Here is a 27,860-nt window from a genome sequence, read left to right as displayed (position 1 = left end):
GTATTTGATCACCTGTGCGTTTTTTTTTTGTTTTGTTTTGCTTTGTTTTGTTTTTTTTTTGTGCTATAAAAAAAAAAAAAAGACTTTTGGCTATTAAACATGTCCTGTAAAAAAAAAGTTTTAAATTTCGTCCAAAATTTAAGCCAAAAGTATTCTGCTCCGTGTCTTTGCAAAAAAAATTCCAATATATGTAAATTAATTGGTTTACGTGAAAGTTATAGTGTCTACAAATGACGGTATATATACTGGGATATTTTTTTTTTTTCCTTTCATTTTTACTAGTAATGGCAGCGATTAGCGGCGGACATTCTGACACTGGGGGGGGAACTGACTTGGTGTCACTAACATCCCCAGTGACACCAATACAGTGATCAGTGCATAAAAAAAAAAGCACTGATCACTGTACTAATGGCACTGGGCAGGAAGGGGTTAACATGAGGGGCCATCAAAGGGTTAACTGTGTGCCCGGAGTGTTTTACTAGGGGGGTGGGGATGTGTGTGCTTCACTGTAATCACTCTGTTGTGGAAGGCTGTACTCTGCACAGCCATCCGGAGCAGTGTACCCAATCTGACAGGGAGGAGAACTGTTAATAAACAAAACAGTCGTCCTCCCCGTCAGAGATCCTCGGAAATCACCAGGCGCCGGCGAGTAATTACCGGTCGGGGCCCAATGAATGACAGCTGTGGCCGTGTAAGGTGGCGCGGGTAGGGTTCGTGCATGCCCCCTACCTGGTAATGCAAAATCGTGTGTGTGTATATATACGTGATTATGCACACCCGTGCTGCCCTGTAGCATTATCTCTGCTATAGGGCGGACAGCAAGTGGTTAAAGGACACGTGACTAAAAAACTGCACCAGAAATGCTGCTTAGAGGTGTTTTTGAAGCATTTTTCAGGTGTTTTCCATCGATCTAAGTGGGAAGAGGCGTTTTTGGGGTGTTTTCTTTTAACTCCCCAAACATACCCCAAAGATGCTGCAAGCAGGACCGCACCACAAGCATAACGCCTCAGTGTGAAAACATACATAGATATACATTCACATATATAGGGAAGCATTTTTCTTGAGCTTTTCAGGCACTTTTTTTTTTTTTTTGATAAAAAAATTCCTCAATGTGAAAGTAGCCTTAGGCCTCTTTTACCCGGGCGTTACGTATGTCCGTTTTCATGTCCGTTTACGGAAGAAAAACCAACCCCCATGTATTTCTATGGACTTGCGGATGTAAATGGATGAACATCTTTTTACATCTGTTAATGTCCGCATCCGTTAACATCCGTTTTTTTTTAACGGAAGAAAACCCTATTTTTCTTCCTCAAAAAAATGGAACGGACGAAAAATTTATGTAAACTCATCCGTTTTTTTTCTTTGAAAAAAGGTGACTGAACTGAAGGGAAAACCCCCCCCCAGAATGCTCGTGTGAAAGGGGCCTTAGTGGTATTATAACAAAGTGGAAGCAACTGGGAACAGCAACTCAGCCACCAAGTGGTAGGCCACGTCACATGACAGAGTGGGGCCAGCGCATGCTGAAGCGCACAGTGCGCAGAAGTCACCAACTGTCTGCAGAGTCAATAGCTAAAGACCTCCAAACTTGGTGTGGCCTTCAGATGAGCCCAACAACAGTGTGTAGAGAGCTTCATGGAATGGGTTTCCATGGCCGAGCAGCTGCATCCAAGCCTTACATCGCCAAGTGCAATGCAAAGTGTCGGATGCAGTGGTGTAAAGCATGCCACCACTGGACTCTAGAGCAGTGGAGATGTGTTCTCTGGAGTGACCAATCACGCTTCTCTGTCTGGCAATCTGATGGGCGTGTCTGGGTTTGGTGATTGCCAGGAGAACGGTACTTGCCTGACTGCATTGTGCCAAGTGTAAAGTTTGGTGGAGTGGGGATTATGGTGTGGGGTTATTTTTCAGGGGTTGGGCTTGGCCCCCTTAGTTCCAGTGAAGGGAACCCTTAAGGCGTCAGCATACCAAGACATTTTGGACAATTTCATGTCCCCAACTTTTTGGGAAGAGTTTAGGGATGGCCCCTTCCTGTTCCAACATGACTGCACACCAGTGCACAAAGCAAGTTCCATAAAGACATGGAGGAGCCAGTTTGGGGTGGAGGAACTTGACTGTCCTGCACAGAGTCCTGACCTCAACCCCATAGAACACTTTTAGGATGAATTAGAGCGGAGACTGCAAGCCAGGCCTCCTCCCCCGACATCAGTGCCTGACCTCACAAATGCTCTTCTGGAAGAATGGTCCAACCTTCCCATAGACACCCTCCTAAACCTTGTGGACGGCCTTCCCAGAAGAGTTGAAGCTGTTATAGCTGCAAAGGGCGGAGCCAACTCAATATTGAACCCTACGGACTAAGACTGGGATGTCATTAAAGGTCATGTGCGTGGAAAGGCAGGCGACCCAATTATTTGGGCAATCTCTGGCAATATAGTGTATATATTATTATAGGTTTTTTTTTTTCATATGATGTCCACCCAGAACTGTCATTCGGCTATCTGCGGTTGGCAAGAGGATAAAATGGCTGTAAACCTCAGACATGAAATAGGAACAAAGCATATCCCTTTATAGTGTGTACTTATCTCAGTCGAGAGCACTAAGTGTCATTTCTGTCTGTTGCTTAGTTCCTCTGCTATCAGCTTGAATCACTTCTAATGAGTATTCTTGACACCAAGAGAACAATGGTGACAGGGGAGGGACCTTCCGCACACGGCCTGTGATTGCCAGCCTGAGCTCTGTTCCTGTGAGCTGTGTGGAGGTGGGTGTCTCTCTTCCTTCCAATCAGAACTCTCCTCTCTGGGCTGTTAAAGTAGAACTATAGGCAAAACTTTTTTTTTTATATAGTTTTGGATATAGCAAGGGAGGGTTACAACCCCTGTGAGATTTTTTTTTACCATCTGTGTCTGATTGCGGCAATTTCCCTTCACTTCCTGTCCCATAGCCAAACAGGAAGTGAGAGGAAATCCCTGCAAATTAAGGGAATACCTTGGAGACCCCCCCAGGTCACCAGAACTAGTGTCCCCATTGGAAGATTTCCCCTCTATTATTTTTCCAGGGACAACCCAAAATTTGGTATTTTCTTTCACTTTCATTGATAATGGTAATCAGGAGAAATAGAGAGGGGTGAATCTCCTTAATGGGGGCACAAACAGCAATAAAAATGGACAAGCATTCTAATCCCTCTGCACTATAATCAAAACAAAAAAAAAAAATTGCCTTTACTTTAATATCAGCTCCCTGCTACCTTTTTTTTCTGAACTCTCAGACAAGCTTTATAAATACTTGACTTTGAACTGATCTAGAAAAGAGAAAACTGCAGATAGTGTCTTGAAAAAGTATTCATACCCCTTAATATTTTCCACAAGTTGTCATGTTACAACCAAAAACATCAATGTATTCTATTGGGATTTGTTGTGATAGACCAAAGCAAAGTGGCACATAATTGTGAAGATTGAAGGAAAATGATAAATGGTTTTCAACATTGTTTACAAATAAATTTCTGAAAAGTGTGGCGGCATTTGTATTCAACCTCCCGGAGTTAATACTTTGTAGGACCCCCTTTCTCTGCAATTCCAGCTGCAAGTCTTTTTGGGGATGTCTCTCCCAGCTTTGCACATCTAGAGAGGGACATTTCTGCCCATTCTTCTTTGCAGAATATCTCAAGCTCTGTCAGATTGGATGGAGAGCGTCTGTGAACAGCAATTTTCAAGTCTTGCCACAGATTCTCCATTGGATTTAGGTCTGGACTGTGACTGGGCCATTCTAACACATGAAAATGCTTTGATCTAAACCATTCTATTGTAGCTCTGGCTGGATGTTTCGGGTCGTTGTCCTGCTGGAAGGTGAACCTCTGTCCCGGTCTCAAGTCTTTTACAGACTCTAACAGGTTTTCTTCTAAGATTGCCCTGTATTTGGCTCCATCCATCTTCCCATCAACCCTGACCCGCTTCCCTGTCCCTGCTGAAGAAAAGCATCCCCACAACATGATGCTGCCACCACCATGTTTCATGGTGGGGGTGGTATGCTCAGGGTGATGTGCAGTGTTAGTTTTTTTTGCCACACATAGCGGGTTTTTTTTTTTTTACATTAAAAAGTTAAATTTTGGTCTCATCTGACCAGAGCACCTTCTTCCACGTTTGATGTGTCCCCCACATGGTGGGGTTTGTGGAGTGCACAACTAATAGTTGTCCTCTGGACAGATTCTCCCCCCTGAGTTGTGGATCTCTGCAGCTCCTCCAGAGTTACCATGGGCCTCTTGGCTGCTTCTCTGATTAATGCTCTCCTTGCCTGGCCTGTCAGTTTAGGTGGACGGTCATGTCTTGGTAGGTTTGCAGTTGTGCCGTACTCTTTCCATTTTTGATGATGGATTGTACAGTGCTCCGTGAGATGTTCAAAGCTTGTGATATTTTTTTATAACCTAACCCTGCTTTAAACGTATCCACAACTTTATCCCTGACCTGTCTGGTGTGTTCCTTGGCCTTCATGATGCTGTTTGTTCATTAATGTTCTCTAACAAACCTCTGAGAGCTTCACAGAACAGCTGTATTTATACCGAGATTAAATCACACACAGGGGGACTCTATTTACTAATTAGGTGACTTCTGAAGGCAATTGGTCCCACTAGATTTTAGTTAGGGGTATCAGAGTAAAGGGGGCTGAATACAAATTCACACCACATTTTTCAGATATTTATTTGTAAAAAAAATTTAAAACCAATTATCATTTTCCTCCCACTTCACAATTATGTGCCACTTTGTGTTGGTCTAGCACATAAAATCCCAATAAAATACTTTGACGTTTTTGGTTGTAACATGACAAAATGTGGAAAATTTCAAGGGGTATGAATACTTTTTTCAAGGCACTGTAAACAGGTACAACTTGTGTAGAAAGATTTGTTTCATCTCACACAAGGCCAGTCACCTCACTGGATATTTGTAAGGGTTTACAACCACTTTGATTCCAGGTGCAACAAAACAAGAGGTGTGCGAATACTTTTGTGTAGCCACATCCTGAGTAGAGAAGCCTGTCTCCTGCCAGCGTTGGTGGAGAAAGATCCTTGGTATGTGTGTAGAAGCCATGGTCTGTCTGCAGAGGTTTTACATTGCTCTCCAGTCAGCAAGGAGCTTAAGCTTTGCTGATTAGAGAGCTCAAGGTCTGACTCAGCAGGAGGCGTGTGATACCGTGGCAGAACCTCAGCAGAGAGACCACTGCTTCCACACACAAAGTAAGGGTCCTTCTTGGTGGCATGCTAGCAGAAAATAATCTTTTATACTCAGGGTGTGGATGCTTTCTAAAGAAAAGAACTATAATGGTCCCTGTTGCACATCTTTTGTTTTGATGCCCCTTGAATGAGCAGATTTATACTGAAAGTTCAGTTGTTCATTGACTCTAACTGGCTGGTGTATGTTCAATGAATAATACATTATGCAATCCAGTTTAATCCACTTCCCCAAATGAACAATACGGCTGAAGAGCAGGTGTGAAAAGGTGCTTTTTCTGGTACAGCTTATGGGCTCAAGTTCTTATCTTGAAGTCCATGAGGCCTTCTGAGTCAGGTACACTCTCCAGTTAGCTTTGACCAACCATAGCATGGACTTCTCCATCCACCAAACTAACAACAGCACATTGATAGCCATTTTTTCAGTGGCCAAGAGAGGTGACCTCATTGGGCTCTGGGACCTGAGCTGATGTTGAGGTTCCAAAATTTGGACAATAATTAGAAAATACTAGATGTGCCGTGTGTGTTATATCATTGCTATCCAGATTTTTACAACTTGGAGAACCTTAGTTTTAGAGGAACTCTTCAGTAGCCAAAAATGGCAACCTCATTGGGCTCTGGGACTGCAACTGAAGTTGAGGTCTCACAATGTGGGCAATGATTAGATAATACTAGATGTGCCGTGTGTGTTTTATCATTGTTATCCAGATTTTTACAACTTGGAGAACCTTAGTTTTAGAGGAACTCTTCAGTGGCCAAAAATGGCAACCTCATTGGGCTCTGGGACTGGATCTGAAGTTGAGGTCTCAAAATGTGGGCAATGATTAGATAGTACTAATGTGCCGTGTGTGTTATATCATTGCTATCCAGATTTTTACAACTTGGAGAACCTTAGTTTTAGAGGAACTCTTCAGTGGCCAAAAATGGCAACCTCATTGGGCTCTGGGACTGGAACTGAAGTTGAGGTCTCACAATGTGGGCAATGATTAGATAATACTAGATGTGCTGTGTGTTATCACTTTTATCCACTTGCAGACTGCCCGCCTGCAATGTACTGTGGATGGGTGGTCCTTGAAGGTACATCACTGGCCTCTTCCAGGTGGTTGTACACAACCGGAAATTATCAGCAAGCCCTGCCCAGTGATTCATGTCCCGGACCTGCTAATCGGCTGTGTCTAATCACAGCCCAGAATTTTGTGTTGAAAATTAAAACAGGGCTCTGTACAGAGCAGGGGCGGACTGACAACTCATGGGGCCCCCGGGCAATAGGGGATCATGGGGCCCCCCCGGGCAATAGGGGATCATGGGGCCCCTGTGTCTTTGCCCAAACTCAAAAAAGCCTATGAAAAAGGTACCAGGGGCATCTCATGGGGCCCCCTACTGACCCCGGGTCCTCGGGCAGTGCCCAAGCTTCCATATGGTCAGTCCGCCCCTGGTACAGAGAGAAATATATCTGTTTCTTCTTCTTGCACAGCAGAGATTTTGCAGTAAAAAGCAGCACACATTACACCAAAAACGCATTGTTAGGCACACACACTTAACCCCTTGATTACCCCTAGATGTTAACCCCTTCCCAGCCAGTGTCGTTAGTACAGTGACAGTGTATACGAGGTGGTATCAAAAAGTTTCCAGACTAGTTTTGTAACATGCTAACAGATGGCAGCACAAGGCTGCACGCACAGTCACGGGGAGCATCGATCTTCATGAGTCAGTGTGCCAAAAGACATCATCCTGTGTACATCGGGAGCTGTGCAGCTGGTACTATTCTGACCACGTGCGATACCACGTCTATTACATCAAGGACAGCAAGTTAGAACAACGTTCTACGTGAAACTGGGGAAATCTGCCACAGATATGTTTGACATGATTTGGCAAGTTTTCGTAGCTGCTGCAATGAGTTGTTCAAGGTGTTTTGAGTGGCATGTGCGCTTTAAGAGTGGAAGATGACAAAAGATTAGGAAGACCTTCAACGAGTTCAACTCCTGAAAATGTCAAAACCATTTGGCAACTTGTGTATGATGATCATCAGAACAATCCACAACATTGTTACCATTGTCAGTATGTCATACGGAACAGTCCAGGCAGTCCTCACGTGTGGCTTGAGCATGCGCTGTGTTGCTGCCAAGTTCATCTCCAGGCTGCTGACCCAGGAGCAGAAGGAAAACCGCATTGAAGTCTGAAAAGAACTCCGTCAGCGTGCCGTGGATGACCCTTCCTTCATTTCGAGGATCATTACCAGTCACAAAACTTGGGTGTATGGGTTTCACGCAGAATTTCATGTTTGCTCTTTGTTCTAACTTGCTGTCCATGATGAAAAAGTAGACTTGGTAATGCACATGGTCAGAATAGCACCAGTTGCACAGCTCTCAATGTACACAGGATGATGTCTTTTGGCACACTGACTTATGAAGGTCGGTGCTCCCTATGACTGTGTGTGCTGCCATCTGTTGGTGTATTGCAAAACTAGTCTTGAAATGTTTTGATACCACCTTGTAGTTTTATCACTGATCACTGTATTAGTGTCATTGGTGGTGTCAGTCAGTTCCCACCCAGTGTCAGTTAGTGTCAGATTGCCCACTGCACTATCACAGTACAACTATAAGTCCCTGATCACCATTAGTAGTATTTAAAAAAAAAAAATCCAGTATATATACAAAAGTTTGTAGACGCTATAACGTTTGCGCAAACTAAACAATATACACTTATTTGGATTTTTTTCACCAAAAAAAGTAACAAAATACATTTTGGTCTAAATTTTTGAAGAAATTTGATTTTGTAAAAATTTTATTAGATATATTTTATAGCAGAAGTAAAAATAATTGTTTGTTTTTTTTTCAAAATGTTTTATTTATATAATTAAAAAAAAACAGTGGTGATCAAATACCACCAAAAGAAAGCTCTATTTGTGTGAAAAAAATTATATAAATTTCATTTGCTTGCCATGTTGCATGACCACACAATCACCAGTAAAAATAGCACAGTACTAAATAACATAAACAATGTCCTGGTAATGACTGGGGTAAAACCTTTTGGAGCTGAAGTGGTTACCCATATTTTAACAACTTGGAGAAACTCAGTTTTAGAGGTACTATTCATTGGCCAAGAATGGTGACCTCACTAGGCTCTGGGACTGGAGCTGAAGTTGAGGTTCCAACATTTTGATAATACTAGATGTCAAAATCTGGATAACAATGATAACACCCATGGAACACCTAGTATTATCTAATTATTGTCAAAATGTTGGAACCTCAACTTCTGCTCCAGTCCCACAGCTTAATGAGGTCACCATTCTTGGCCAATGAATAGTAACTCTAAAACTGAGGTTCCCCAAGTTGTCAAAATCTGGATAACAATGATAACACCCATGGAACAATTTAGGGAACCTCAGTTTTAGAGGAACTATTCATTGGCCAAGAATAATTACCTCAATGGGCTCTGGGACTGGAGCAGAAGTTGAGGTTCCAACATTTTGACAATAATCAAATAATACTAGACGTTCCATGGGTATTATCATTGTTATCCAGATTTTGACAACTTGGGGAACCTCCGTTTTAGAGGAACTATTAATTTGCCAAGAATAATGACCTCATTGGGCTCTGGGACTGGAGCAGAAGTTGAGGTTCCAACATTTTGACAATAATTAGATAATAATAGATGTTCCATCTGTGTTATCATTGTTATCCAGATTTTGACAACCTGGAGAACCTCAGAGAAACTATGAAACTAAATCTGAGGCCAAACATTACAATCTGAATGCAGAATATTCTTCAGATCTACAGGGACTACCTACTTGGCTTTAAATTGAATGGATTCTTTCAAAGATATGTTTGAAGAATATCATTGGTCTTCTCTCCTTAAATTTCTAGTGTTTAAGCTGTCATGGTGATCCGATAGATTTCATGCTTTCCAATCTACAGACAAATAGCTTAGAAGTTCTGATTTTTATTCTGACCTTCCTAATCCACGTTTGTTCCAGGTCAGCGTCTCTATGTATCAATGATTCCAGACAGCTAGCATGTTCCATGGTTAGCAATGGCATCTGCATTTGTTTCAATTCGTACTTTCTGCTATCCTCATCTTCTGTCTGGTCTACAGTCAAAATGAAAATGTGGGCCAATGTGTTGTACAGTTTCATCTTCGTGGATTCATTTCTGAATCCACTGCAGAATCATCAATGCACACTGGAATGGGACAAGCAGGTTGCACAGCAAAGTTATGCACAGGGGCAGACTGACAACTCATGGGGCCCCGGGCAATAGGGGATCATGGGGCCCCTGTGTCCTTGCCCACACTCAAAGCACACCCAAACAAGCCTATAAAAAAGGTACCGGGGGCATTTCATGGGGCCCCCTAATGACCCCGGGCCCTTGGGCAGTGCCCGAGTGATCGAATGGTCAGTCCGCCCCTGGTCATGTGACAAGATGATCTAGAGTTGCAAAGTGGATTATAACTGATGAGACTTTTTGATTGTAGGCCACTTACAACAGTTACTGGATAGCAACAGAAGTGCAAAGACCGATTTTTGCTTGATGCCTGGATTCCTTCAGCATTGAACGAGATGGCGGGAGTATAAAGTGAATTCATTTGCATTAAGAGGTCCCATTTAAATTCTCAGAAGTCCACAGACAAAAAGGGGCCTGCGTTGCACAAAGGAAGATAAAGCAAACACTGAGATTTTCTCTGACGTGAGGAATGAAGCCAGTGGGCTCTTAAGAAAGATGCATTAGGCCAAGAATAGATAAGCCCAGCAAACAGAAGCGGACCTTCAGTGAACAGAGTGATGACAGAAGGGTGGCCTTCAATGTATGCAGGTCCACGGCAACCAATCAGAAATAATCTTTTCTTGCCCTGACTGCTTGAAAAGAATGAACAGTGGCATTTGTATGGTTGCTCTAGGTAACTGTACGTGCACATTGTACTTAATCTTTGTGCAGCTTTATTAGATGAGCCTGGTAATATTGCAAAGGTAGAGTACTGGTTAAACCTAGAGTGACGGGACTTTGAATCCAAATTCATACAGAGGGAACAACTTGCATTTAGTTTGTATTTGTTCCCCAGTTAGTATTGGTGTCCTTCTGCAGTACTGGTAAGCTTCTATTTTTTTTTTTTTTTTTTTTTTTTAAGTCCGCAAACATGCAAACTAGAACGAAAAAACCCGTAAGTGTTTCACAAAAACGTGCAAGTGCAAAAACACCACACAAAAAGTGCACTTAGGGGTGTGCTTTGTCCTACTCCCGAAGGGGTTGGACCACTACCCTGATCCCCCGGGGCACGAAGCTGCTGACAGGGACAAGGTTCCCGTTTGGTCCTCCTGGCCAAAAGGCCTGGTGGACCACCTTTCCTTATGTCCAGCCGAAGCCGAACATCCAGTACTTGGTCGGGGGCTCTCCTGAAGAGAAACCCCCCAGGGACAGGGGAGGAAGAAACCAAAAGGCCACACATCCTCCCCCTAGACTTCAGGGCAGGCCCGAGGACCCACACCCTCCATCCTGTGAGAAAAACACACACATAAGTAAAAGTGACAAACATGGGGTGAGAAAAAAAAAAAAAAATAATAATTAAATAAATCTATAAAAATAATAAAAAGTGGTCGTGCCCAAATTGTGCACTGACCAGGCCCTGAGGCCTGTAGCAAAAAAATTGCCCAGGACTTGGCCAGAAGGCCGGTCCTAGAGGCGCAGTGCAAAAAGTGTTTTAAACGCGGTGACCATGTGCTCATTCACAACGTGGGGTCCCACACCCAAGTGCTACTCAGAGCACCCCTGAGGCGACTACTCAGGGGGCACCGTGTTTGCGGACTTTCTGCCTCCTCAGCCCCTGGCCAGACCAAGGTAGATCCGTCCAAATCAGGAGGTACTGGGTCTTTCCAGTTTTCCCCAGTGCTGGTAAGCTTCTGACCATTCTGACCCTAGTTTTTGCTTCTATAACTATAACAAGGGCATTAAACTGTATGCCCCTTTGGGTCCAGGTCCGTTCTGACCTATTGAGAGCAAGGAACAAAATGCTCCATCTCCCTGCCATGATTGCTCATAGAACGTCAACTGGGCCCCTGTGTGCCCTCCATTATTCATCCAAGTAAGCGAAAGAACTGAAGTCCAACTGTGATTTTTATCAAGGACATCCAGTATCAACAGAACTGACGCGTTTCAGTTATACAGCTTTCTTCACTCAAAAGGGAAAGTTCCTCTTTAGGTCCTCCTCCCCCCTTTTCTGCCGTAGTTGGCATATCATTTTGTAGGGGGTTGCGGGTACCTAGTTATGACAGCTACCACTCCCACTTTTGCTCATATTGCCTTAGTCCCGTCCCCCCCCATCACCTACAGCTTTCTGGGACACATCACAGGTCGCAGAAGACTGAGAGACCATTCACAAAGCGCAGTAGGAAGCCGGCTGTGAAGCCACAAGCTGTCACAGTTGGCTTCCCACCGTAAAGATGCCGGTGCCGGGAACCCAAAGATGTAAAGAACTGACCTCATGATGATGATGGCGCTGGATCCTTGGACAGGTAAGTGTCCTTTCATTAAAAGTCAGCAGCTACAGGAATTGTAGCTGCTGACTTTTATTTATTTTTTCTGTAGAGTGAAGAACCGCTTTCACCATAGTAGCTGAGGTTGGGTGCCCTTTTTTTTTTTTTAAACTTTTGACTGAGATTGCAGCTAGACTCAAATTCTTCTACTTGGACTGTCTAGACTTATCTGGTCTATTGCGGTCTGTTAAAACGTGTTTTAGTACACATAAATGCACAGTGTATGTATTGTGGTGTTGTTCATTGGACTCTACACTATAGTGCATTGGGGTACCATTCACAATGACTGACACCACAATACATGGCAGTAGGATCTGTGTGTTGGGGCAACATACATTTCAACCTAACTTCAGCACAGAAGTATGAATGGGCTGCAGCATTTTTCACTATTGCAATGATGGAAATAATATAAGATCCAGTATTTATTTATTTCAGGTACTTATATAGCACCATCAATTTACGCAGCGCTTTTACATATATATTGTACATTCACATCAGTCCCTAACCCTCAAGGGGCGTACAATCTAAGGTCCCTAATTCACATTCATACATACATATACTAGGGTCAATTTAGACAGGAACCAATTCACCTACCAGCATGTCTTTGGAGTGTGGGAGAAAACCGGAGTACCCGGGGGAAACCCACGTAGGCACAGGGAGAACATGCAAACTCCAGGCAGGTGGTGCCGTGGCTGGGATTCAAACCAATGACCCTAGTGCTACCAGGCGAAAGTGCTAACCATTTAGCCACTGTGCTGCCCGAGTATGCACTATAGATTATTCACAATATACAGTACACACCATACAATACATGCTAATCACCACAAAAGACAGCAGTCTCTCTGAATTCCAGAAGCAGTGGGAATGTGCTTTTTAGCACTCAGAAGTTGACCATACAACAGCGACTTGACCTAAACTTTCAGCAGCAGGTCTAGCTAGTTCTGTGTTTATATTTACATCTAAAGCCGGCCATGGATGAATCAAATCTTGGCCGGTTCAGCAGGGACTGATTGAGGTTCGATCCATCTATGGGCTGGCTGATTGTACAATCCATCAATCATTTTGGGCAGGGGTCTCCAAACGTTCCAGATAATGGGCCAGTTTACTGTCCTTCAGACTTTAGGGGGACCAGCTGTGCCCAGTGGGAGTACACAATGTCCGATCCTTGGAATTAGGGGGAGAAATAGTTGGTGCCAGTGGAAAAAATTATGCCCCATTGTTGTTGTCGGTGGAAGGAATAGTGCCCCACTGTTGGTGTCGGTGGAAGGAATAGTGCCCCACCGTTGGTGCCGGTGGAAGGAATAGTGCCCCACCATTGGTGTCGGTGGAAGGAATAGTACCCCACTGTTGGTGTCGGTGGAAGGAATAGTGCCCCGCTGTTGGTGCTGGTGGAAGGAATAGTGCCCTGCTGTTGGTGCTGGTGGAAGGAATAGTGCCCCGCTGTTGGTGCCGGTGGAAGGAATAGTGCCCCACTGTTGGTGCCGGTGGAAGGAATAGTGCCCCACTGTTGGTGCCGGTGGAAGGAATAGTGCCCCACCGTTGGTGTCGGTGGAAGGAATAGTGCCCCAGCGTTTGTGTCGGTGGAAGGAATAGTGCCCCACTGTTGGTGTCAGTGGCAGGAATAATCCGAACAAAGTTATAACAAAATTAATGAATGCATTTGTTTAATGCAGATGACATCACATGATGCGATAGTAGTTTGCATCCAATCCAGATAGCGCATGGATCTGAACTTCAGTCCATTTGTTAATTAAGATTCACATGATGCTGGTCCAGGGGCGGACTGACCATTTGGAAACTCGGGCACTGCTTTGAGGGCCCGAGGTCAGTAGGGGGCCCCATGAGATGCCCCTGGAACCTTTTTCATAGGCTTTTTTGAGTTTGGGCAAAGACACAGGGGCCCCATGATCACCTATTGCCCGGGGGCCCCATGAGTTGTCAGTCCGCCCCTGCGCTGGTCGATACTGACCAATCGGCTCATGCCACTTCTGACTAGCGGCCGAAAATACCGAATCCTTCCAATTTGAATCCATCCCATTTGATAATATATCGAATATATAGCAATCCTTCGAAAACCATCCAAAATTTTTCAAATCTGCCTGCATCAACAACTATACGAAACAAATGGTGAAGCTACGAAATGAATTCTGAAAATGAACTGGTTCAACATAACAAATATGACAAAACGAAATCTTCATTGAACAGATGCATCTGAAATTAGAAGAAAATTTCCTGCATGCATGTCTAGTCCTCTTTTTAATGCTGGATATACTTTACACTTTTAGCTTGTGTAGTGATTTCTTTGCATAACTTTTAACCAGCTTTTAATCACAAAAAAAACTAAAGATCAAGACAACTTGCCATCAACCACCTTTCTTGATACCAACTGAAACTCATGAATTTACAATCATTTGCCCAGTGGATGACCAGCCAAGGACTAAAACTAATGAGATGAACCTTCAGAGCTCAATCCATCAGCCTAACTCCTAAACTTTACCCCTAACCTAAATGGTAATCTCTTACCCTTACCATCCACATTACCATGAAGAGTGGAGCACAAGCGTGCAATGCTCCACTAAAATGTGCATTGTATTGGTAGCCCATTAAAAATAAGTGGGCTTCTTTAACACAAAGCATGAAATCCTGCACATTACTCCATGTGATGTAAAGAAATGCCCGTAGCAAAAAAGAGAGAAGAAATAGCGCAGGGCAGGCATAACTAGGCACAGAGTGGGGAAGGAGGAACACAAAGGGTTAAGGTCAGCTCCAAGGGGTTTGTTTTGATAGTGGGGGTATCTGGTTGGTAGAAGGTTGAGGGTAGGTGGGGTTTGCTACACCTTAGGGTGGGGGATTTCAGTGAAGGGGCATCAGTTGGAGCTGGACGTCAGGAGTGAGAGCTTCCCGCCCTCCCTGCTTTTGGTGAGTATTGGGTCCCTCCAGGAAAAAGGGGGATTATGTTGGTTCAGGGGCGGTTGTTGGTCTTTGGAGGCAGTTCTTATCTTTGAAGGTAAAAACAATGGTGTGGGACCCATCGGTGGTATGGGATGCCCGGGGACATTCCCAGTTAACCAAGGTTTAACTGGAAGGTGGTGGTGCTGCACTGCGGACGGTATGGTTGTCTCCGAGCTGGTTGGTTGCGGCTGGAGGCCTAGTGTATATGGTTGTCCGCAGGTGCATTTCAGATTGTTTGGGGGTGCCTTCGAAGACCAACAACAATTCTTTGGGTTTCTGTTATAAGGAATGGTTGGTGTATTTAAACTTGAGTTGTTAATAAAAGGCCATGTTGGCCATTTACTCCAAAATTGGTGTCATGTCTTTTATAAGTATAATTGGTTAAGAGAAAGGGGGGGGGGTTGGTACGGAACGGTAATGGTGGTAATGGGGAGTGGACAAGCCTATCTCTGGTGCAATAGTCATGCACATCATCGCATCAGAATAGTATGAATGGGTACCTTCACCGGAAACCTGTTACAAAAGAAATCTAGAAACTGATGTATGGAGGAGCCTTCCCATTCTGCTTTGTCGTAGGGTACATGGAGATGTTCTAGGTTTGCCTCCAGTCATAGATTCTGTGCTCTGCACATTGTTGTTTGACTTAGTAAAATGTCCATCCCATAGAGATATTGTGGTGGTGATGGATGGGTGTCAGTGGGCTATGTAGGAGCCTTCCCATTCTGCTTTGTCGTAGGGTACGTAGAGATGTTCTAGGTTTGCTTCCAGTCAAAGATTCTGTGCTCTGCACATTGTTGTTTGACTTAGTAAAATGTCCATCCCATAGAGATATTGTGGTGATGGATGGGTGTCAGTGGGCTATGTCTTCCACAGTTTTTATATCTCCTGGGACAACATTAGTGAGATCTTTCTAGCATATTTTATCCCTCTGCCCTCCTCTACTACAGAGTCTCATTCTACCTGTTGAAGGAAAAGTCTCTCTGTCATTATGCAAAATGAAAATTTTAGCAAAAAAACTAGCCTTCTTGTGGTGGCCAGAGCAGGTGGTCATACCTGGGATCTCATGAGCTAGCTACCTTCCTTTTCAAAACATCCAAGAGACTAGTGAACAGGTCATCTAGTCACGATAGACCTACAACATTTGTTTTTGGCAGACTGACCCTTCAAATAAACATGTACAGAGCAATTACTTCAAAGTAATGCAAATAAGTATATTTCATAGGCAAATAAAAACGGACTCCTTAGGATCGTCTGTTGAAATGTAAATGACCCCATTCCTGCAGATCTCTAGTAATTTATCATTGCAGTCTGTCTATAGGCATGCATATTTCCGCAGGCATCTTTGCTTGCAAGGTTAACACTGATAAATGGGCTGTAGGATTCTTGCCTATGCAGTACGGAAAGAGAACATGTTAATGTCTGGTCTTCGTTTAGATGTCATCCTGCCTTTGGCATACTTAAGTGATAAAGATCCCTGTAGATCAGCCATTCTCAACCAAGGTTCCTTCATGGGTTCCTAGGGGTTGAGCTGTGGCTGATTGACCTCCACCTCCATAGCTTCTAGTCCAGCACCACTTGTCAGAGCCAGTGGCATCACTCCATTAATTGTAACCTATCCAGGGGCGGACTGACCATTTGGAAACTCGGGCACTGCCCAATCGCCCGGGGTCAGTAGGGGGCCCCATGAGATGCCCTCGGTACCTTTTTCATAGGCTTTTTTGAGTTTGGGCGAGGACACAGGGGCCCCATGATCCCCTATTGCCCGGGGGCCCCATTAATTGTCAGTCCACCCCTGAACCTATCCCAGCCCCAACATGCTTTCCCAACCCTATACTCCCTTGAACCTGATCCATTAGGGCCTCCTCAGCACCAAATGGTCTCCTGTCTGAATATTCTCCATCAGGTTAGTGGATGTGCACCACAATTTTTATCCAGTCCTAGAGGGAGTTCATACTCTGACAGAGTACAAAATCTCCAGTGCAGTAAACACAATGAACCCACCAGCATGTCTTTGGAGTGTGGGAGGAAACCGGAGCACCCCCAGGCAGTACAAGCAAATTCCACGGTAGGTAGTGCCATAGTTGGAGATCAAACCAATAACCTTAGTGCTACTAGGCAGAAGTGCCAACCACCTAGCCACTGTGCTTCTGTTGGAGTCACCTTTTTTGGAGTTGGAACAAGGTGTACTGACCTTTGTGCACAACTCAAAAGGTGTCACTGAAGGTCACAACACACCCGCATGTTACATTTTCATGCATCTATTTAGCCTGGAAGGGCACAAAATGGAAGCTGCCAATACTGTTTTATCAGAGAGCAAGCCTTAGCGCTTTAATTCTTGTTCTTCATTACTTGGTAAACTACTGTCTTACCAAAGCTTGTCTGGTCCCAAAGAGAAGGTTTAGAGGATTGGATTTGTAAAGAACTTCCCATGCCGATCGAAAAAGAGGTACAGTGAATCTGCATATGCACAGTCCCCAGAAAATAGGAGACTATGGGGTTGATTTACTAAAAACTGGGTACTTTGAAAGTACGGTTGCACTTATATTTCACAGAGTTTAGTGAATGAGGTGAAGCTTTGCTGATTTCCATCATCCAATCATGTGCAAGCAAAAATGCTGTTTTGTTTTCTCTAATTTTCCTTGCACCTGATTGGCTATTCTTTACCCAAGTTTCACCACATTCTCTAAGCTCTGGGGAAAATGAGTGCAACCGCACTTGCAAAGTGCGCAGTCTGTTTACTTTTAGTAAAGCCACCCCACTGAGTGCTCACATCAAAATCCTAACACTGACGTACAAAGCCGTCCACCATACTGCCCCGAACTACATCACTGACCTAATATCCAAGTACCGCCCAACACGCACACTCCGCTCCTCACAAGACCTCCTTCTCTCTAGTTCCCTGGTCTCCTCCTCCCATGCCCGCCTACAGGACTTCTCCAGTGTGTCACCCATCCTCTGGAACTCCCTGCCCCAACCCATCAGATTATCACCTACTCTCCTCTCCTTTAGGCGCACCCTGAAAACTCATCTCTTCAGGGAAGCCTACCCCACCCCCTGCTAACTTGCCGACCTCCTCCACTCTTCCTACCACTCCATCCCCCACAGCCATCTCCTCCTGTGCCACCATCCCCTCCCTCCTAGATTGTAAGCTCGAAAGAGCAGGGCCCTCGATCCCCTCATGTTTTGCATTGTATTGGTATTGTTCTGTCACATGTTCTGTCCCCCTTTGTAATGTACAGCGCTGAGCGAACTATTGGCGCTTTATAAATACTGTAAAATAATAATAATAATGTGTGCATGTTACAGTTCCATGTTAAATATCGGCAGACCATCTTTTTTTAAGTGCTGAGGGCTATGACGTTGTAGGCCTAGTGCAGTGGTTCTCAACTACCGGGCTATGACCTGATTCTGGGCCACAGCCTTCCTCTTCCTGGGCCCTGGTTTCCTGTCCATTCTGATAGCTTGTCTTTAGCTGTTGGAGCAGATGAGGGCCATGGCTCGGGAAGAATGCATTGTCCAACTCCAGCTACTGGAGTGGTGGTGGAGATGTGGAGGTCCTACTGGCCAGCTATGGCTGTCCTGGGTGCCTGACAGTCCCAGCAAAGACTGGGGACACCAAGCTCCAAATTCCCTACTAGTACAGAACAGCAACAGCCATGGTAGGTAGGTAGTTAAGTACAGGGGCGGACTGACCATTTGGAAACTCGGGCACTGCCCGGGGGCCTGGGGACAGTAGGGGCCCCATGAGATGCCCCTGGTACCTTTTTCATAGGCTGTTTTAAGTTTGGACAAGAATACAGGGGCCCCATGATCCCCTATTGCCCGGGGGGCCCCATGAGTTGTCAGTCCGCCCCTGGTTAGGTAGCAAAGCATGAAATCTACTGCTACTAGTACAGAACAGCAACAGCCATGGTAGGTAGGTAGTTAGGTACAGGGGCGGACTGACCATTTGGAAACTCGGTCACTGCCCGAGGGCCTGGGGACAGTAGGGGGCCCCATGAGATGCCCCTGGTACCTTTTTCATAGGCTGTTTTGAGTTTGGGCAAGAATACAGGGGCCCCATGATCCCCTATTGCCCGGGGGGCCCCATGAGTTGTCAGTCCGCCCCTGGTTAGGTAGCAAAGCATGAAATCTACTGCTGGAATGCTGTGTGTCTAGCTCTAGGGGGGTGGCCAGCTTTGGTATGTATTCATTGACCTTGGTGCTGCACATTGCCCCTTCTCTGTTGTCTGCCAGGCTCAGTATTACACCAATAATCATTTTTTGATAGTCAGTTTGAAAATGCTTGTTGCATATTTGTATCTCTTTTCATTGATGGGCGCGTTCGACGAGTGACGAGTCCCTATGCAAAAATGTCAGCTCCAGGGACTTACATTACAGATGAGAATTAAAAATATGTACAATCCCAACCACGGCACTACCTGCCTGGAGTCTGCATGTTCTCCCTGTGCCTGCATAAGTTTCTTCCGGGTACACCGGTTTCCTCCCACACTCGAAAGGCAAGGTTAATTAGCCCTCATATGTATGAATGTGAGTTAGGGGCATTAGATTGTATGCTCTTTGAGGACAAGGGACTGATGTGAAAGTACAATATATACACTATATTACCAGAAGTATTGGGCCGCCTGCCTTTCCACGCACATGAACTTTAATGGCCCCCCAGTCTTAGTCCGTAGGGTTCAATATTGAGTTGGCCCCGCCCTTTGCAGCTATAACAGCTTCAACTCTTCTGGGAAGGCCGTCCACAAGGTTTAGGGGTGTCTATGGGAAGGTTTGACCATTCTTCCAGAAGTACATTTGTGAGGTCAGACACTGATGTCGGGGGAGGAGGCCTGGCTCGCAGTCTCCACTCTAATTCATCCCAAAGGTGTTGTATCGGGTTGAGGTCAGGACTCTGTGCAGGCCAGTCAAGTTCCTCCACCCCAAACTGGCTCCTCCATGTCTTTTTGGACCTTGCTTTGTGCACTGGTGCGCAGTCATGTTGGAACAGGAAGGGACCTGGCTAGTTTAAAAAACTGAAAAGATGAACTAACACCATACACTTATGTTCACACCTAGGCTTGTTGCAATTGATGCATTTTTCTATAATGTTTTGCATTTTTGAAAACTAGCATTTTGCGGGAAGGAGGGGGTTTACCAATAGGAAAGAACTGACTTTGATGCCACTTCGATACAACTTTAGAATGGTGCAAATTTGATGTGACTTTGGATGGGTGAAACTTGGATGCGACTTTGATGGAAATTTGGGTGGATGCGATTTATATGCTTAGATCCAAAGTCGCATCGAAGTCGCATCTGTAGTATATTGTGTAAATGTACTTGTCACACACGCACATATTGTGTGTAATAGCGATATAGATAGATATTTTACACACAATATACTACAGATGCGACTTTGGATGGGTGCGACCTGGATGCGACTGTGGTGCGAATTTGGATGGGTGCGACTTTGATGCTACTTTAGTGCCAGACAATGTTAAGTCGCAGCCAAGTTGCACCCATTCAAAGTCGCTGTACAATGTACTTGTCACTTGTCTATGTATTTTCATTCAATATCTATCAATACACACACATATATACACACACACACACACACTGTATATATATATAATATGTGTGTGTGTATATATATATATATGTGTGTGTGTGTGTATATATATATATATATATATATATGTGTGTGTGTGTGTGTGTGTATGTGTATATATATGTATGTATGTATGTGTATGTATGTGTGTGTGTGTGTGTATGCGTATTTATGTTTGTATATGTATTTTCATTCAATATCTATCAATACACACACACACACAGAGTGTGTGTGTGTATATATATATATATATATATATATATATATATAAAATGTGTGTGTATATGTATGTATGTATGTATACTGTATATACATACATACATACATACGTTGTGTATATGTGTGTTTGTGTATATGTGTGTGTATATATATATATCTATATAGATATATATTTATATATTACACACAATATATGATGGGTGTGACTTCGATGCTACTTGAGCCCCAGACAATGTTAAGTCACAGCCATCCAAAGTTGCATCAGCCCCAACAAAGTACACCCATCCACAATCACATTAAAGTCTCATCAAAGTCAATGCTTTACTATTGGCAAGAAAACCGTGCAAAATGCATAAAAAATGCACTACATGCATTTCTGTCGCGTGTGCATTTTACAAAGTCCTTGATCCTTTCCAAAAATGCAGAGGCTAAAAAACTCATAGATGTGAACGTGTTCCATAGCAAACCATGTTGAATGGACTCTAGTGCAGGGGCGGACTGACCATTTGGAAACTCGGGCACTGCCCGGGGTCAGTAGGGGGCCCCATGGAATGCCCCTGGTACCTTTTTCATAGGCTTTTTTGAGTTTGGGCAAGGACACAGGGGCCCCATGATCCCCTATTGCCCGGGGGCCCCATGAGTTGTCAGTCAGCCCCCGCTCTAGTGTTTCAGCAAAATGCGCTAAAAAATGCATAGATGTTAACCAGGCCTACACCCTCCCCATCCCTGGTCCCTGCTACACTTCCCTCCATGGATAAATAGCTTTCACTGTCCATGCAGCCGGTGCAGGGGTCTGGGGATTTGAAAGGTATAGACGTCTTCCACTTCCTTCCTTACCCTAGGTTCACACCTATGCCTTTTTTGTAGCGTTTTGCAGAAACGTTGTACAATCCATTTAACATGATTTCCTATGGGACATATTCACATCTCCGCGTTTTCACCCGGTGCGTTTTTTTTGGAAGGGGTCGGGGACTTTTTTGAACGCAAAAAGTTGTGTTTTTAGTTCTATAGACTTCAATGGAAACGCTGCAGAAAAGCATGTATTGCGTTTTTGCCGTGTTTTTGATGCGTTTTTAAATCTGCCTAGCAACAAGAAAAAAAAAAAAGCAAAACGCATCAAAAACATGTCAAAAGCGCAGGTGCCAAAACACAATGCAGAATTGGATCAAAGGTATAGGCATAGGTTTGAACCTAGCCTTAGGGAAGCTGGGAGGAATTCGAGCAATTCTGATTGGTCAAAGCGGTCATGCAACCAAAATCGCTGTGATCCGCCTAGAAAGAAGAAGGCTGTGGCTTTCAGATCCCCAGACCCCTGCACCAGCTGTGTGGGAAGTGAAAGCTAATCATCCATGGAGGTACATGTAGTGTGAGCCGAGGGGGCGGGGTGAGGTGGGTGTTCGGTGTTAATTCAGCTTTTCATTCAAAGGTGAACGTATACTTTAAATAGGAAAAGCTCCTGCTCACTGCAACCATTCCAATGTACGTTTTACTGATCTGCGTGCGATAAATTGAAATTTGATTAGATGTTGTGGGTTACTGCATGTTACACTCCCCAATGAAGAATGGTATTGAATTATCACAGTTGAGGTTTATGGAAACAATGCAAAATGATATTACCACAGCAAACAGACAACTCCCAAGAACAAATATATTAACCTCTAACGCATATATACGGCAGCAAATAAAGTGCGATTTAAAGCAGCGTTCGACTCAAAAGTGGAAACTCCACTTATTTGCCCCCCTTGCTACCACATTTGGCACCTTTTCGGGGGGGGGGGGAAGCAGGTACCTGTTTTTGACAGGTACCCGCTTCCACTTCTGGCTCAGTTTGCAGCGGTGAACTGAGCCAGAAGGTAGGCCTCCCTCCTTTCCTCCACAGCCCTCTGGGACACTTCACAGCAGGGGCGGACTGACCATTTGGAAACTCAGGCACTGCCCGAGGGCCCAGGGTCAGTAGGGGGCCCCATGCGATGGTTCCTTTTTCATAGGCTTTTTTTAGTTTGGGCAAGGACACAGGGGCCCCATGATCCCCTATTGCCCGGGGGCCCCATGAGTTGTCAGTCCGCCCCTGCTTCACAGGTCTCATAAGACTGCAGCCCATTCACAAAGTGCAGCGCACTTCACGCATGCTCAGTAGGGGACCGGCTGTGAAGCCCCAAGGCTTCAGCGCCGGTTTCCCTTAGTCAAGATGGCGGCGCCAGCACCTGATAGCCTATTGGCTCGGGGGTGAGGACACCACTGGATCCAGGGACAGGTAAGTGCCTTAATATTAAATCAGTAGCGACAGTATTTGTAGCTGCTGACTTTTAATTTTTGGGACGGAACTTCACTAGAGGCCTAACATTGCTAGAAACACCTATGCATCCTCAGGAGCTGGTGGGCTGGTAGTGCACTCAGTGCTCGCCGTCAGCACACTGTCCGAGCTGTCATTGACAGCTGTCAGTCAAGGCTTCTAATTAGGAGCCAGTGGGATGGGCTCCCAGTCATGTGACCACTGGGAGAGCCAATCACAGGGGTCACATGTTACAGAAGCCATGCCACCTCCCAGCCAACAAAGCCAACTTAAAGGGCTGTCGGGCGGAAGCCTTAAAGGGCTAATCATGGCTAACAAGAGGACCTCACCGATCTCTATTAACTAATACTTTTTGCAATATTTTAAACCTTTTTTTTGCAGGATTAACCCATGAATATTTTTCAATGTAACCCTATGGATTAGCCATTCTCAAATCAGAGTTTCTTGGAACCTTGGGTTCCTCCAAAGGTTTCTAGGCGTTCCTTGAGCTGTGGCTGATTGATATTTAATTTGTGATTGTGTAGTTCTGGGGCTATTGCCAATTGGCTGAGCCAACAACATGACACCGATGATCTTTTTATCTGTCTGAAAGGGTAGCATTTTACTCACCACTGTAAGGGGGTGGGGCATTTTTTCCACTGACCTCCAATATAAGGGCCATTTTTCCCACTGACCACCAACATAAGGGCCATTTTTCCCACTGACCACCAACATAAGGGCCATTTTTCCCACTGACCACCAACATAAGGGCCATTTTTCCCACTGACCACCAACATAAGGGCCATTTTTCCCACTGACCACCAACATAAGGGCCATTTTTCCCACTGACCACCAATAAAAGGGCCATTTTTCCCACTGACCACCAACATAAGGGCCATTTTTCCCACTGACCTCCAATACAAGGTGCATTTCTCCCGCTGACCTCCAATACAAGGTGCATTTCTCCCGCTGACCTCCAATACAAGGTGCATTTCTCCCGCTGACCTCCAATACAAGGTGCATTTCTCCCGCTGACCTCCAATACGAGGTGCATTTCTCCCGCTGACCTCCAATACAAGGTGCATCTCTCCCGCTGACCTCCAATACGAGGTGCATGTCTCCCACTGACCTCCAATACGAGGTGCATCTCTCCCAATGACCTCCAATACGAGGTGCATTTCTCCCAATGACCTCCAATACGAGGTGCATCTCTCCCACTGACCTCCAATACGAGGTGGATCTCTCCCAATGACCTCCAATACGAGGTGCATTTCTCCCACTGACCTCCAATACGAGGTGCATTTCTCCCACTGACCTCCAATACGAGGTGCATTTCTCCCACTGACCTCCAATACGAGGCGCATTTCTCCCACTGACCTCCAATACGAGGCGCATTTCTCCCACTGACCTCCAATACGAGGCGCATTTCTCCCACTGACCTCCAATACGAGGCGCATTTCTCCCACTGACCTCCAATACGAGGCGCATCTCTCCCACTTACCTCCAATACGAGGCTCATCTCTCCCACTGACCTCCAATACAAGGTGCATCTCTCCCACTGACCTCCAATACAAGGGGTATTTTTTCCCACTGATACCCGTTGAATTGGTCTTAGAAGATGTTTTACCTGAAAATTATTTTAAGGGTTCCTCTGATTAAGGCTGCTTTAGCTTTGGAGTTTTTTTTTTTAATTCCTACAGAACAAATCATTTGTGTCACTCGAAACCCTAGATGTGGGAAAAAGCTCTCCTAAGTCTTAGTATGTATGGTAAGATGTCTTAAAATGAAACAGCAAGACAGCATTTGCTCAGCTGTATCATTGCCTGATGTACCTCCTACTGGTCCACGTTGCTGGTGGACTTGTTAAACAAATGGGCTTATACAAATCATAAGATTGACGTCTATGGTCCAGTAACTCAAAGCAGCCAATCAACAATTAAGAATTAATTGTCTCCAAAACCTACGTCAGCAGAAATCGGATTGCTGTAGGTTACTGCATCTTGCACATCATGATTAGAGTATGGTGTCCCTGATTAAATATTCTGGTTCACCCAACACCACTAGAACTTAGAAATAGAACTTAGATTAATGGAAATAACATTTCACAAAACTGAGTTGTAAGATTTCAGTTTGTGAGATATATTATTCAATAATTCAAGTGTGCAAACCATTTTGAAACTTGTGAACAGGGGCAGACTGACCATTTGGAAACTCAAGCACTGCCCGAGGGCTCGGGTCAGTAGGGGGCCCCATGAGATGCCCCTGGTACCTTTTTCATAGGCTTTTTTGAGTTTGGGCAAAGACACAGGGGCCCCATGATCCCCTATTGCCCGGGGGCCCCATGAGCTGTCAGTCCGCCCCTGCTTGTGAATAAGCAAATTATAAGACAGGCCATACATGATTAATTTTTTTACGGTTCAACCAGCACTTTGAAGGAAAAAAAAATGACCCAATTCCCCCATCCACACACTCAATGTGGATGGGGTATCCTCCCACTGTTCTGTGTCCTGATGGCAGGGAGCCTTCCATCACATTGATCAGTGTTCCAAGGTATAGCGTGGAACTGATTGTTCAGGGAAAACACGATAGGCTGGTTGTACACAAGTCGATTGGTTGATCAACTTCTGTACAACCAGCCTGCCTAAACATGGATCAAAATTTGTTCGGATCCTATTAAACTGGCCCAATTATGATTCATGTATGGTCATCTTAAGCAGGGGCGGACTGACCATTTGGAAACGCAGGCACTGCCTGAGGGCCCGGGGTCAGTAGGGGGCCCCATGAGATGGCCAGCCTTAGCCAAACTGTAGATGATTCCATTTTATTTCCTGCCAACACGGATGGAAGGAAAGAAGAATGCCTCAAGTAGTGCTATTGTACTTTGCTGGTAGGGAGCCTTCCCGGCCGGCAGAACACAATGATTACTGCTAGCTTCTAGAGTCACCAGCAGCAATCGCATGTAAAAAAAATCCAGCAGGCTGGTTTTACCTAAATCAACTGATGGATTGACTTGGGTACAGGGGCGGACTGACCATTTGGAAACTCGGGCATTGCCCAAGAGCCCGGGGTCAGTAGGGGGCCCCATGAGATGCCCCTGGTACCTTTTTCATAGGCTTCTTTGAGTTTGGGCAAGGACACAGGGGCCCCATGATCCCCTATTGCCCCAGAGCCCCATGAGTTGTCAGTCCGCTCCTGGTCTTAAGCAGACATATTGGGTAAGTTCAGATACACCAATTTGGCATTAGTAATGACAATAAATTAGGAGAGTTTTTTTGACTGCATAGCAAAGCATATTAAACACAGAATTCCACAAGCCATCAGGAAACCACCTTGCACTAGAACTGTTGATCTATGTAAACATTTCTCTTAATCCTTTGCCCCCCCCCCAAAAAAAAAAAAAAAACAAGCACAGCATCAAGGTTGTCAAAAGCAAGCAGTCATCTTCTACTTTTCATTTGAAAAACAAAATCAAAATTGTTATTGGTTACCTATGGCAATGGCTCCAATTTTATTCTTTTCTTTTCTCCAGTCTACGTGAATCAGCTCCTCTTTATAAAATATAGACAAATGTACACTCTATAAACAAGTCACGGACTATACCTATTTTTTGCGTCTAGGGTGCTGTGGGTCAAAATATGCAAACATAAAAGTGCTAAAGGAACTGGTGCTTGAAAACTGGAGAAAAGAAAGTCAAGATAATTAGATGTTGGCCATCCAACCCTTTTCTGGAGGTATCAAACAAGAATTTATATCAACCGCTATTGGCGAAATCTCCAAGGAGAGTATGATATAAAGAGAGGATTAGGTTGAGTTGGTACGTTTCCAGGGAAAATGTTTTCCCTCTAGGGAAAAGTTTCCAAAACCTGTACTGCACCTTGATATTCAGTAACAGCTGTCAGCTTTGCATTACAGGTGCACCCACCTTGCAATGTGCTATCCCCAGCCATGCAATGTCAGGAAGAAGTCCGCATCTGACACACTGCTGCCCTCCCTGGAACAATCTTCAGAGGGACAAGGGGAACAAGAGCCCGGAGACAGAGGCATAGAACCTGAGTCCGCTGAGCAGCTGCTCCCACATGGAGACAACCCATCAGAACTTGGACCTCCTTGGCCGTTCTCTCCATTTTGCCTGTCCAGAAGCAGAGCCTGGAGTGCCCTGATGTACTCCACGGCTGAGCGTAGGGTTTCCACCTTGCTCATCTTCTTGTTGGGCCCTTGAGCTTGGGGCACATGCTGCCTGAGCTTGGCAAAGCCCATGTTGACCAGCTTTACCCTGTTCCTCTCCCTTTCGTTACGCCTCTCGGAAGTGGTGGAGATGACCCCGTTTCTGTTGCTTCCAGATCCCCCGCTGCGCCTTTGGCATCTCAGCCTCTGCGGGGAGCCCGAGTGTGCGCCACCTTTGCGCATAGTCCTAGGTGGCCTCTCTGGGCTGCTGAGCAGTAGGTTGGGTTCCTCTGAGGTCTCCATTGGGCAATGAGGTAGAACAGGTGCTTGCCTCTTCAATGAGATATACAAGGAATAGATAAGACCAGCAGCTGATCTGTCCTGTCTTTTGTGCGAAGTCCTATCCTGCAAAGTGCGAGGATCTCTGTAGAACAGGTTACTCCTCTGTCAGCCCGTCATGACTTGTCTCTTGTGATATGTCGAGCACACTTCCTTGTGCACTACAATGTGCATGCCTCTTTCTCTCTCGCCCCAGCTAGATTTCATCTCCTCCCACCAATCACCTTATACTACTTTCACTAGAGCCTTCTATTCAATGACTGAGCCCTCCTTCCTCCTTAAACTTTCTCAAGAAAGCCAAGAAGGGGGGGCCGGGGAGGTTAGAAACAATTCAAGCTTGTCAGTCTCTATGATGGACAGCTAATAGAAGACATTTTCTTAAAGAAGGGGTTGCAATTCTATACATACGCGGCACATCAATGCCTGGAGATTTTACAGTTCCTAGAATTAAATTGTAATTCTAAGAGGGATATCGGATGAAAATGGAGAAAGTCAAAAGGAAGGTTGGTCCTTCTTCAAATGTCATTTTTGTTCTGCTAGGGCAGTAAGACAACAAAAGCGGTGTCGGTGGCGGTGTCTCTACTTT

General features: G+C 45.0%; 1 protein-coding gene across 1 annotated transcript in view; it reads right to left on the bottom strand.

Annotated features, from left to right (window-relative positions):
- LOC149443839 (uncharacterized) overlaps window positions 1–27,492 on the bottom strand; it is a 43,807-nt gene extending 16,315 nt beyond the window's left edge. Inside the window, exon 1 of the mRNA XM_089655161.1 lies at window positions 26,694–27,492. Coding sequence (XP_089511287.1) covers window positions 26,705–27,238 — 534 coding nt within the window. The 5' untranslated portion in view covers window positions 27,239–27,492 and the 3' untranslated portion in view covers window positions 26,694–26,704. The remainder of the gene's footprint in view (window positions 1–26,693) is intronic.
- Window positions 27,493–27,860: the final 368 nt, after the last annotated feature.

The sequence above is a fragment of the Staurois parvus genome, unplaced genomic scaffold (genome assembly GCF_062004578.1).
Source record: "Staurois parvus isolate SC_StPar_1 unplaced genomic scaffold, SC_StPar_1.0 ptg000827l, whole genome shotgun sequence".
Classification (NCBI taxonomy): Eukaryota; Metazoa; Chordata; class Amphibia; order Anura; family Ranidae; genus Staurois; species Staurois parvus.
The sequence above is the reverse complement of the archived record's forward strand: the minus strand, read 5'-3'. Positions and strand labels throughout refer to the sequence as shown.